At 40.7% G+C, this 13,579-nt stretch overlaps 1 protein-coding gene and 1 long non-coding RNA gene across 2 annotated transcripts in view; one reads left to right on the forward strand and one right to left on the reverse strand.

The window, feature by feature from the left end:
* Positions 1-2,777, forward strand: part of LOC131977396 (uncharacterized) — a 77,757-nt gene extending 74,980 nt beyond the window's left edge. Inside the window, exon 3 of the long non-coding RNA XR_009394887.1 lies at positions 2,351-2,777. This is a non-coding gene — a long non-coding RNA (uncharacterized LOC131977396). The remainder of the gene's footprint in view (positions 1-2,350) is intronic.
* The window catches only part of trabd2b (TraB domain containing 2B), a 75,395-nt gene that overhangs the window by 1,015 nt on the left and 60,801 nt on the right, over positions 1-13,579 (reverse strand). The window contains exons 5-6 of the mRNA XM_059340660.1: positions 3,803-3,899; positions 750-1,034 (exon numbers count right to left, since the gene is read on the reverse strand). Coding sequence (XP_059196643.1) covers positions 750-1,034; positions 3,803-3,899 — 382 coding nt within the window. The remainder of the gene's footprint in view (positions 1-749; positions 1,035-3,802; positions 3,900-13,579) is intronic.

Genomic DNA, 13,579 nt, shown 5'->3' on the forward strand with positions numbered 1-13,579 from the left:
TAGTCAAAGGTTTTTATAGAGGGAACTTTGGATATCTGTTTCGACGTTCCATAAATCATAAAACACTGTCAACAGCCATAAAAAAATAGAATTTTGCCACGTTTTTTGGAATAAAATGTGATCAGAATATGAATGATATGACCAGAACCCCTTCAAGATATACAGATATGAGTCAAACTGGAAAATGTTGTGTATGTAAGTGGTGCTGAAGGGCAGGTCATAAGAAAAAATGTGTTATTTTGAGAAAACAGCCTTTGTACTTTAAAATGACATGGATTTTTCAAGACACTACAAGTCAATAGGGTATCTCTGTAGGTATAGGTATATCTGTTTATGTATTTTGGATGCAAAATAGCCTTAAAATCTCAAAACTGACCAGTGCATGAAAAACTATGGTATAGATAGTGTGCCACCCTTGATTAAATGCCTATAATAGCTATATGGAATAGCTTGTCTACCTGCACTCTTCAATTAATTTGTAATTGATTTTTGTTTGTTTTTCTGTGTTTTTTGTTGTTGTTTTTTTAACTGTAATTATGTGTATACATTGTGAAGCACATTGGTCTGCCTTGTGCATGAAATGCGCTCAAAAAAAAAAATAAAAAATAAAAAATAAAGTTATAAAAACTTATTTTCATCAAATATCTACATTCAAGCCTTCATCGACATGATTTTAGCTCCAGCACCTACTTCCAAAACTTGTACAGTCACTACAGTAAACTAATCATCGTAGATGATAGATGTCTCACCTATCCCCGATGCGGACCCACAGGTCACTGAAGAGGCGGGTCCTCCCGTGGCCGCGGTGAGCTTTGCGAGGCCGCTTGTGTCGTCCAAACTCCTCCAGCTGGCTCAGGCTGTCTGGGAGCAGAATGTGAGGCAGCTCCTCGTCTCCGAGGCCGGGCATGTTCTCTGGGTCGTCCAGCTCCAGCTCCATGTCCGATGGACTGCTCAGCCAGCTGTCAGGAGATGTCGTGCTGGTGTCGGTGCCCTCCTCGCTGGAGTGATCTGCAGCCTCTTTATCTGGTTGGCTCCTAAAGCAGGATGACACAGGGAGAATAAGGAGTCAATTCATACTCATGAAAAGCCCTCTCTGGATTTTTTGATCATATAAATACCACATCAAGGTTATAATAGTTTTGGATTTTTCATTAGTTTTAGTTTTAATTTCGTTGTGAATTTTTGTTTTCAAATTCAGTTAGTTTTAGTTAGTTTTTAGAGTGAGTTTTCTAGTTTTAGTTTAGTTTTTATTTTTTGAAAATGCTTAGTTTTAGTTTAGTTTTTATTAGTTTTAGTGTTAGTTTTAGTTTTTTTGTAATGGGCTATATGTTGGGTGCCAGATTCAAAGAGGTCATAATAAATTTTGCCATTTTATCCATCTCAGCCCCAATAAGGTTATTAACTCTTACAGTTCCAGGTGTTTTGAATTTTGGTTGGAGTGTAAACATCCCAGTCTCAGGAAACATATTTACCATGTGTTGCATGTTCAAATAGAAACACTGAATTATGAATGAAAAAAGTTGACAAAAATGAAAACTAAGGACATTTTCACTGTAATTTTAGTTAGTTTTAGTTAGTTTTGTAACCACGCAATACAGTTTCAGTTAGTTATCGTTTTTTTAAAAACTCTAGTTTTTATTTTTATTTCAGTTAACGAAAATCTTTTTTCAATTCTAGTTTTCATTAGTTTTCGTTAACTATAATAACCTTGTACCACATGCAGTCAAATAGATCTCTTAAATTATTGATAGAAAATTATCTTTTTGTGTAGCTGATCATAAGTTAAACTACTGGACTGCTTCACTTTTTTTTATTTAAAAGTGGCTGCCAGTGAGTATTATTGTTTGTGGTCTGTCTTCTTCCATCTCCTGACTTCAGTCGAGGACATGAGTGTCCCATAGTCCAGCTCACTCTGGGGAAAGCTGACTGGCAGAAATACCCAGCATGCATCATTACAGGAAGCTGTAACTCGTGGCCAGACTGTTGTGTCAAAACTGACATCTGCCCAAAGCAGACCACCCAGAATCTCTCCTCAAAAACTTTTACCATGCTCCTCTTTCTTCCATCCATTACTCATACTTTCTCCACTCTTGTTCTTTTCCTGTCAATGTGCCTCGCATGCAATGCTGTCATTCAAGGTAGAACATCAAAAAGAACCAACCGCACGCATTGTCTAAAGGGAGTTTGACCGAAACAAGCAGTAGGAAGTCAAACATTGAAATGACTAAATTATGTTACTTAACATGACTGATTGTAGGATGTATCATAGACGTGATTTCCTGAGTTCACTCAATTAGTTTTGTCCCTCCGGTCATCATAAATTTGACGGTCTGCACTTCTACTTTCACAGACATGAAAACCCTCCTCGGTCAGGGTGATGATAGCTCCAGGCCTGCGGTCAAGCTACTGTGGAGCCAAACCCACCTCCAGTCTGTCAGTCATATAATGGCTCTTTAAGACCTTTTGCCAATCGGTCCGCAACACTCCAGGTCTGAGGCTAACAGCTTCCATAAACACCTCTCATCCAGTCGTCTTGTGGTGTTTTCCCTCGCCTGTCATGTCACCTTGTATCAAAGAGCTAAAAAGTCTCCGTGCAAGTGTGTGGTCGTGTGGTTGTGTGTGTGTGCAGCGTACGCGAGTGTTTTGTGACCACAGTAAGTCAGTCCACTTGTCAGCTTTTAAACCAGAACCACTGGCTAAAGCCCACAACTCTGCAAACAGGGCAGAGGGAGATAGAGAGGTTACGTTTACAGCTGCAGTGTGCAGGGAGAGGTTTGTTAAAGCCCCGGCTGGATGGATAGCCATGTTTTTACTGTTTTTAAAGGGATGCCCCTTGTTGTTTCCAATTTCATCCTAATTCAAGTGGCTTTTGTTGCTATTTTATGGGCCCATGGATCAACCCCCTAGGTGAGAGGGGAGCTGCTCTGTGCCAAGGAATGGGGCTAGACACACACACACACACACACACTGAGATATTAAAAGGGATTGTGGAAGGTTTTTGTCAAGAACTCCTGCGGGATGCCAAGCCTCTGTGTGAGTTTAATAAGTGTGTGTACAACCATGCTCCTTGGCACCGTGCAGCCCTCCACTCGCCCTGCATACACATGCGTAAGTGTGTGTTTGTGTTGACCGTGGTACCAGTGGCTGCTGAGAACAGGCAGAACCACTGCTGGCAGCTCGCCTTTGGCAGGCGGGGGAGAGAGAGAGGGAGAAGGTGAGGGAGTTGATGAGGCATCAAAGGATTCCTGTGTAGCTTAGCTTTATTTGTTACAGAACACAATTTGGACCGAATCTGCGCTGCACTTCAATAAATCTACTGAGGTTAAACAGCCCGACTAGAGAGGGAGAGAATAAGAAAGATGTGGACTGGCTGACTTGTGGGGGCAGATAGATTCTTTCTTTCTCTGTTTGATTGGCTCTGTTGATGAACGTCCACATGTGTTTGCACACCTGCCAAGATTGCACAAATACTCTATATCCCAGTCCATATTACAATAAGATTTGCTATGTGATGCATGATAAAAATCACCCTCTTTTTCCATTCATCATCTTGTCAGAATCTGATGGTTTCAAGTGTAACCTGTGACTGATTACTGTGCGAAGTAAAATAATGTGTTCTATTATCATTGTGAGATTCAGTGCTGTCAAACAATTACAGTAATTTAGTCATCAGATTAGTAATCCAAGCAATCATCTACTATTTCTGTTATTGAACAACAGACTTTTATTTGTTTCTTTGTAACCACAGCACTTTAATCAAATGACTTGCTCTGTCATCTGTTACGTTTCTCTGCTTACTCACTCTGTGACTGGCTCTTGGTGATCAGGGGGCACGTGGACGATCTCGTAGCCCTCCTGCCTCAGGATGTCCAGCACGCTGTGGTTCCCCAGGAAGTGACCTAACAGGAGAAAAAAGGTCAAAGGTCAAGACAGATCCAAGAGAAGCAAGACATAGTTCTGCATAGTTATAACTAAAAATAACCAGGAAAAAAGTAAAAAAAAAAAAACCCTTGTCTAAGGATAGTGTATTACCTAGTGTAGATCACAGTCAGTACAGTACAGTATTTCAGCCACTCGTAAAAAAAGACCCATCTAATAAAACAATCAATGTCATTTTAAATGTATGCTATAGTTATAATATTTTTACTGCCGTAACTTGCCTTGAGACAGCCCTGTTAAAATCTACGGCGGGGAACTGAATTAATTCTATGCTCCCTTCTATGCCGCTAGACTCCTTTAGTTTGTGTTAATGTGTGATGTTGGTGTTTTCAAGGGTTAGTTCAGATGTCACACAATAAGTCAAACAAACTAAGCGATAGAGGCAGCGGTAGACCAGCAACTGTTATGTGAGGTAAAATTACTGTTTTTGTAAATGGAGCCTGGTGGCTTTGAAGAAACCATGGAGAATGGTTTCCCCCATGTACACTTAAACAGGCTGTCTAATGGTGAAGTAAAGTGGTGAAAATATTCTAAATACAGTACAGGCCAAAAGTTTGGACACACCTTCTCATTCAATGTGTTTCCTTTATTTTCATGACTATTTACATTGTAGACTCATCAAAACTATTAATGAACACATGTGGAATTATGTACTGAACAAAAAAGTGTGAAATAACTGAAACATGTCTTATATTCTAGTAAGCAAAGGGTGGCTACTTTGAGGAATCTAAAATACAAGACATGTTTTCAGTTATTTCACACTTTTTTTGTTAAGTACATAATTCCACATGTGTTCATTCATAGTTTTGATGCCTTCAGTGAGAATCTACAATGTAAATAGTCATGAAAATAAAGAAAACGCATTGAATGAGAAGGTGTGTGTCCAAACTTTTGGCCTGTACTGTATAAGGTTCTATTTTCTTTTAGATGGGCCTTTTTTTTGGGGGTGGTTAAAATACGAATTACTGCAGCCCTCGTCCACAGCAGCCTATCTACTGTAGGGTAACACTGACTATGGATAAGTACCTCAGACAACCCCACTTCAATAAATCCGAATTATCCCTTTAAATAGATTTAAACATGGGACCCAGGATCAACACTGGCTTTGCCCAGCATTCAGTAGACCTCCTCCAACTAAGACGATGTTTAGCCATCCGAGGTGTAGTGATACTTATACATTGTAGCAGTTACAGTCCTGCTGTTGACAGAAGCCAGGAACCGATAGCGGAGGATCTGTGAGATAACAGGGTCTGGTCAAATGCAACTTCACTCTTCATCTTCTGGGTGCACTTGTTGCTCTGTAATGACCCCTTATTGTCAGCACTCAACCTCTCCGCCCCTCTTTCCTTCACCTTGTATACGATCCCTTCAGACTGACATCAAACATGCGGAACCCAGCCCCATGCTGATAAAAGCTTTTTTTTTATTTCCCCCATCAGCCGATAATCCTGCGTGTCACTCAACCCAGCAATAAGCTGTAATGTAGCCTGACATCAACTCTGCTACAGACACACACCCTAACAGCAGAATTCATATTTCTGCAAAAATTTGCACGCACGCAGGAATTTACACACACACACACACACACACACACACACACACACACCTCAGCTCTCTCCTGCAGCTTATTAACAACACGTTGACAATATTCGAGCCTCTTACTCGCTTTTTGTCAGGGCCTCCTGCTCCCACTCAGCTCCTCACCCCCTGCCAATTTTATCATTATAATGTTCCTGATCATTCCTGAGAGTCAAAGAAAGAGGCACGCGGTGTTACACTTTCTTGGCAGCCGAGTTCAAAGGCAGCGCTGGGATAGGCTGCGGAGTGAGAGGAGGCTTCTAACAACAGTGTGTCGGCGAGATCAGATGGGATTACACAGAGGGGAGAGTGTGAGTTTTTGTCTGGCTGAAGGTGCCTGTATGTATTTGTGTGTATGTGTGTGTGTCTGTGTGTCTGTTTTCATATTTTGCTATACTTATGAAGACTTGGTATCTTCCTGATTGTAGAAGTGAGGTTATGTTTCTTATCCTTCTTGAAAGTTACAGTTATAACCAATCTTGTTAATTCAATAAAATGTAAAATGAAAGACCCTTTCAATGGAAAAGAGAACCACAAAATAAAGACATGAAATTTGGTATACACATTTATGTCTTTGGTGATCCATTAACTTTATCTACAGCGCCACCATCAGGCCAAAATTTGAATTTGTCAATTTGTCTTCAGTTTTATGACCAAATGTCTGCAAAACTAATGACACTCCCATCAGTGGAGAACGTCCTCCATACCCTAAACACCAGATAGGTTGTTTGTACATGTTTTTAAGGCCTGTATTTACTTTAATTGTTGGGTGGCAACCTCAAGTGGCCGTAGTAATTATGACAGGAGGAAAGAAGGAAGTCAGGTGATTTAAAAAAAGTTGTGTTGTGTGAAAACAGAATCAAATAGGATATTTACAAAAATCACTTTTAACATAAAATATACTGTTTGTAAAAATGGCAAATAATCACATTCTGTTTTATCTACATTTTAGACAACTTTCAAACTTTCAGGGTTGCGACAAAGTCCACGTAGGCAGGGGTGGATGGATAAGTCATAAAAACACAGGGCTTTGACTCAGGAAATACCTGTGTGTGACTCGTGTAAAATCAAAAGTCATCTTTGAATTGTTATAACTTAAGTACAATATTTATAATACTAAAAAAAGGCTTTTTATTAACACTGATCGTTATATTTAGGTGTGAGGACGTGTTGATCTCCTGCCACCAGTATCGCTAATTTAGGAATCAGGGTAGGAACAAACGACCTATGTGGTCATATGGGTTGGCGGGCTTGTTGATTTAGTGCTAATCAATAAATGTTTTGGTAAAAATGTTGGTAAATTTATAAGTAACCAGTTTGTGATGCCATGCTTGTGGAGAAACTACAATATACTTCTTGGTTGATTTATGTTATGACATAATATATACAGTAAGTAGTAGCGTATTATAGTAAAGTAAAATTAATAAATTAATAATATAATGAGAAAGAAAAATGACTGCTACTTTGTATAAGCTTAAAAAGTCGCACTACACAAATACCTACTTAATGACTACCGATTCTTCGCCTCTCCTCTCCTGCATTCTTCCCTCTTTTCTTTCATCCCTTTCTCCTAAGAAGACGCTCAGGCCAAAGTCAGCTCATTCAGTGACCGCATGCTGACAGATTCAACCACCCTCATATCTGTGTCAAGCAGCTATTTCATTAATTTCTGCAGGCCGGGGGCAGAGAAGAACACCTACTGTGTGTTCAGCCGGGTGTGAGGTCAAGCTGACTGTTTGATGTGCTGACTTGGTTTCCTCTGCTCTACTGTCATGCACAACTCACATAGACAGAGCAGTGTGTCTGTGTGTGTGTTTGCTTGTTTGTTTGCATGAAGAAATTGTAGTTCTCCTTCCCATCTGGCAGACTACCACGTGTTTTTCATTTCTAAGACACACCTGCTGTAAATCTGACATTCTTTAAGCATTCAATCTGCTGAGTATCCCAGTCAGTATTGTTGTTTCCAGGATGCTGTAAACATGAACCCACTCCTTAAACAACCTACTGTATCCACAAACAAACAGACCAGCAGTGCAAATACTTTTGTCTGCAACACAGGGCTAAAAAAAGACACGAATAAACTACAAACATACACTTACCCTCACATGTGCCCTCACACACACACACACACACAAACACACACACACAAGCTGTCATTCTCGGGGCGAAAACCACCACTTCTCAAATGTTGGTAACTTCCATGTTTGAACTTAAATTGGGGGCTTGCTTGGTTTCCCATGACTTGGCACAATTTGTCAAACAAACAAAAATGTTTATCTGAGATCTTCAAAATGTCGACATTTCGGAAAAGTTTATTTACAAGCTTTTCATCTGTGTATTGTTTGTTTCAGTGTGATTTCGTGGTTCATCTCTGTGTGTGGTTGAGTGACTGTTAGAGGTAATAGCTCTTTCCATGCAGATCATTGTGTGTGTGTGTGTGCGTTAGCGTTTCTGTGTGTGTATGTGTGTGTGTGTGTGTGTGTGTGTGTGTGTGTGTGTGTGTGTGTGTGTGTGTGTGTGTGTGTGTTTTTGGAGTATCCAGACAGTAAATAGCGTGGTGCTCCTGAAGCAGAGAGCAGGCCCAACAAACAGCGCCATTAGCCAAGACGTAATGAGAGGTCAGCTGACTCCTAATCACTCCCCTGCTGCATGTTGCACACGTAGGCTGACTGCACTGGTTGCACACTGCAAAACTTGCTGCAGCTGTGTGTGAAACTCTTACCAGTGACTAATAGCCGTAATCTAAGACACTTTAATAACGCGTCTTTATTTGACATTTCCTGAAACATCAAGTGTCTGAAAAGCGTTTCAAAATCCTCCACAGGAAAAGAAAACCAACAACTAAAGTTTATCTAAAACAAGTAAAAGGAAAAGTTAAAGTCGTAATGAAGAAAGCAAATTACAGAAACTGTTGCTGTGCCCAAGTGCCTTACAAATTATATTTATTATGTGCTATATATACTCTGAATGTTAATGTTTTTTATTATTAACAGACTTCAATAGCCCAAATGACTATGGAAGGCAACTGCCAATTAAACTTAACAATGAGAAGGCTTAATGTTATTCCAAAGATATGATGCTTATTTATTTTCCTCATGCTGTTTCACCATTAGCGCATTAATTTGATGTTTTGCAGCTGCAAGAAGTTTCTCTTTTTCCATAATTAATGTTTTTAATGGTTGTGTTGACGTACCCCCTCAGAGCTCTTGGTTGAGGTCAGGGGAAGGTTGAGGTCATGGTTAAATGCTGAAAAGGTCAAAAGTGACTTAAAGCATTTGACAGGATGTGTTTACTTGTTTACTATTGTTTGATTGTAACCACAGTCCTTCCTTAATCTTAATCAAAGAGAGGTTAGTGCTTGAAGTATACGCTAACTGGAACCTGGTCTCACAGGAATCCGTGAAATAGCCACGGATTCGCTTAACTCAAAATCCGTGGAATAGCCACGGAATCACTCAAATTTCCGTGAAACTGACACGGATTTCCCTACAATGCTAGTTAATGACAGTCATATCCCGTGGCTATTCCATGGATATTTGTTCCTATTGGTTTGTTCCAAGTCACGTGACTTTCAAGGTCCCGGCGGTCAGAACAAAAAACATGGCGGACAGTTCTCTCATTTTTAGTGAAAAAATCAATATTTTGACTTTGTTTCTGCATAAAAATGGATTTTGATCACATTTCTAGCGAGATATATATGTTTTATTTTCTAAATATTCACTCAGTGAATGTACATAATCACTTTGTATGTTGGAATAGCCACGGGATATGACTGTCATTAACTTGATTTTGAGTTAAGCAAATCCGTGGCTATTTCACGGATTCCTATGAGACCATGTTGGCTAACTGACAGCAGTTCACTGGGTGATCACTGTTCATATCCCCTATGAAACCAAGGTTGACTTATCGTGCTAACATAAGTTACGTATCAAATGCACTTTTTTAAACCAGTTTTACAACAAACCCAAACCATGATCTTTTCCTTAACCTGTGTTTTTTTTCTCTTCATTTTAATGCACCATGTTAAATCATGTTTAAAATTGTGACTGACCTAACCCGGGAGAAAATACATTAGACTGTAAAGAAACATTATCATCTGTTTCTGTTCAATCAACAAAATTATCTGTATCCGTGTCCGGAAAGACCTGAAGTGGACATCACGTCATGTTAAATCGGGCAAATGTATTTTCCTAATAATCATTGGCATTGCAGTTTGTGTGCATATATTTAATCCTGAAATATATTTCAGCATCCTGATCATTTCAAGAAACATGGCTGACTCACAGACATATCATATCTTGGCTTTTCTTCTTCTGAATAAAAAGGAGCAGCCTTGGGCAGCAAAAATATTTTTCCATCACATTATTTTTGCTTTCCCTAATAATCCCTAACAGGACTGTATCAGTGCACTAAAAATTCAAGCATCTTAAAGTAGCTTCTTTGAGTATACTTCTATTATTTTCCCTTGTGAACTTTATACACAATACTTGCTTACAATTATCACAGTGTTTAATCTCCTGAGTGAGCTGTGGTTTATTTTAAGACAGAAGCAACATAACTTGTGGTAATGTGGCTAAAACCACTTACACCCACTTTCACATATCACCCAACCCTCCAGTCTTTTCTTGCCGCTCTGCTGTCATCGCTGCAATAAAGCAGATATGCCTTCGATATTTTCTTTGGTAAAACAAAAAAAAAAGACTTAAGTAGGCGACTTTTTGCAGTGTGTACACTACCTTACAGGGTGTTTCCTCTCCTGTAGCTCCTGAGAGCAGAGTTAATGACCCAGTAACTCCTCTGTTTAATAACCTCACCATCCTGATTTCCACTTCCAGTAGCAACTTAATGTACTCCACTTCTCCCCCTGTCTGTCTGTGTTTACTGTAGCCACCTCTTGTCTCAGGCCTATCTCTTTATCTGTCTGGCTTTTCAGACTTAATCATGTCTTTGTAAAGCATGTGTGCTCGTCTGGTTGTCACTGTGGCTCTGTCTTCCATCCTCTATTTGTTTCTCTTTCTGTCTCTTAGTTTTTCCCTCTCTTTTCTCTTCGTGCCAGTTTGTGTATGAAGCCATTAATGTTTGTTGCAAGAGGAGGCGTTGCGGCATGTCTCTCTGGTTGCCACCCGGGCTCGACTCCAGCCATGTCAGCACCTCTTTACTCACACCCAGCCTGGGTCTGCTCTCTTTCTATCTCTCTATCTCTTTTCCCTCTCTCCATCCCAGACTCACCATCCCTCCCTGTCTGTTTCCACCTCCCTCTGGACAAAGACAAGCTGGTGGTATTGCAGGAGGAGAATGGAAAATAGAGAGCAGAGATATGCTTTATAGATTGGTCCAAAAATGAAAAAAAGCTCACAGGAAGATAATTATGTTATTTTTCTGTTTTGTGCAAACAAATATGTTTGCAATTACACTGTGTAAACAATGGATCAACTGATGCGCGCTTGTGGTCCAAAAACATCCCACATGGCTCGCAAGCAGACCACCTCATGAAAATCACAATCTGAGCAGTAAAAAAGAAGAAGAGGGAAAAACAAACCTGAGGGAGGAGAGAAAGAAATGGGCCATTTATTGGCGTATAAATAGAGGAAGGACACAGACAGATATGGAGAATAGCTGGAGGGAGTCGATGGAGGTGTAGAAGGAGGAGGATAGATGGAGAGCGTGATCAGAATGAGAGAAGGATTGCATTGACTTACATCCAGAATGCATGCTGGGTGCTGTTGCTACATTATGGGCCAAACAAACACAAGATGTTGCCTTCCAGCCATTTGAACCTCAGATGAAAGAGGGATGGGAAGATGATGGAAAAGAGAGAGAATACAGTGAAGAGAGAACATAAAATCTGCTTTATAGTTGACAAGGGTGTGTTCATTTTTCGATTTGTTTATGTGTGTGTGTGTGTGTGTGTGTGTGGGCACGCACCCAGGATGACATGACGGGGAAAATTCCTCTCATCTCCATGCGTTTGTGTGCATAGATGTCAGATTTGTGACAAATTAAAGGAAAAACTAACATGTAAGGTGTTAGACCACCACGAGCAACGAGAAAAGCTTCAGTGATTCTCTGCATCAAGTTTCTAAACTCAACCGGAGTGATTGACACCAGTCAATTTCAGTCAGTTTCATAAGATATTCCCTCATGTTGACGTGGTGGTGGAGAACACTGCCTTTTACACCAGTCTGAAGTCTCCAGGAGATGTTTAAACTGAGGGGGGACTTTAATAAAAATACATTTTTGTATAGTTTTTGTTGAAACTGTCATTACGTCGTGACACAAATGGCTCCTCCAAGTGTTCATAATGGCATTTGTAAGAAACTGTTGACAACAATCAGAGCTAACAACAGTGTACACAACAAAAACAAGTAAACAGCTCTCACCACCTCGTAAAAATTGCTCCAATGTTTACTCTTTTATCTTTTGGTAACTTGGTCTGCCTCTTTCTTTTTAGCTTGTTTGCCTATGTGTGAATTCAGAGACCAAGTGTTTGTTTTTTTAAAAATACTTTAATTTCAAGTATTGAATCTCCCACTGTTGTTATTGTAATATGTGCCAGGAGAGAGCAAAAAGATTGTGAAGCAACTATAACTAAGAGGGACGGGGCTTAGTGAAGGGTCAAATGGGGTAAGATCCAGTGGATGCAAAGGCTACATCATTTTCATACTCACTGAATAGTTCAGTGACTCTTCACGCCTTGTAGGGAAGCAGCTTCATTTGTGATGATTCCATTTATTCGTCCAGGTTTTCTATACATTTCTAACCTGTTAATTTGCTCCCAGTGCTGTTATGTGTACCTGTATTTTGGAGGAAGTCTCTCTCTGACTTATCCTGAGGAGAACTAGCACTTTTTCCTTGAACAACAAATGAGTAATGCAGCAAAGATTTTAATAGGCCCAGCATCCCTGCTCCTCGCTGCGCATTTCCATTTCCAGTTTTACAGTACTGGGATCCCTCTATAAATCACCCAGCAGCCTTTGGATTAACAGAGTGGAGCCGGAGAAACAACTACCCACAGCACTTCAGAAATACTTGAACCATTGCCTTGAAAACGCAGCACCGCTTTCACTTAACGTGTAAATCTAACAAGGCAGGATGGTAAATTCCACCTCTGGAATAATAGAAATCTGGAGTCTTCCCCGCTCACCCTCCCACATCTCTCACTCATTCCTCATCTCCATAATGACTTCACTTCCTATGCATGCGGGACGACGTCTGTCCGTCTCCCTGCACCACGCTGAGGTGTTACGAATGACGGCTGTCGACAGGGCCGTTCACGTCCAAGTTCTGGTTGATGTTCTGGTCAAATACGGAGATCAAGAGCGCTGGAGGGGGATCAGATCCAGATCCGACCGCTGCATGCGGTGGGCCTGACACCGGTCCATGTCAGTAAGGCTGCAGGGCTGGCTCAGTGGTTCAGTGTTAGAAGCTTTAAAGTGATTCCCCACGTTTAAATATTTAGACTGTGTGAGCTGGCTGCTGCAGTTTGCAAAGCTCTCATGGTGGGCAGAGAGAAAGTGGGTGAGGTGAGGGAAAAACAGAAAGGCGCAGAGAGGGAAAGTGAGAAAGTGGAGGAGGAATACAAAAGAGCAAAGAAATCCAGAGGAAGGGAGGCGAGCTGAGCGGAGCGGAGCGAACAAAATTGAGTGAAAACCGCCTTCTTTATTTGTTTTTGTTCCTGTCAGCTGCGGTCTTTACCATCTCTTCCTGCTGGGAGAGTATAGGGAGCAGCTGGACAACATTGAAGGACACACACACACACACACACACACACACACACACACACACGATGGAAGAAGCCTTGATATCCTTACGGAGCTCTGTCTCATGGCAGTCTTTATCTTTCTCATCTCATTCTTGCATCGTCGGTTCATTTCCTTTCCTCCACCCTTCAGTTAAAGTTGCAGTTAAGAAGTCTGCACATTGAGTTTCATGTGAGCAAGTAGAAAGTAATCACAGACTAGAAATGCTTACATGCATGTCGTCTTGTTTATGTGTTTTAAAGGGGTGCATTTTTGCGCGCATGTGTCGATGACGTGGTGCGTGTGTTGCTGGCATACATTAC

The sequence above is a fragment of the Centropristis striata genome, chromosome 9, assembly GCF_030273125.1.
Source record: "Centropristis striata isolate RG_2023a ecotype Rhode Island chromosome 9, C.striata_1.0, whole genome shotgun sequence".
NCBI classification, from domain to species: Eukaryota; Metazoa; Chordata; class Actinopteri; order Perciformes; family Serranidae; genus Centropristis; species Centropristis striata.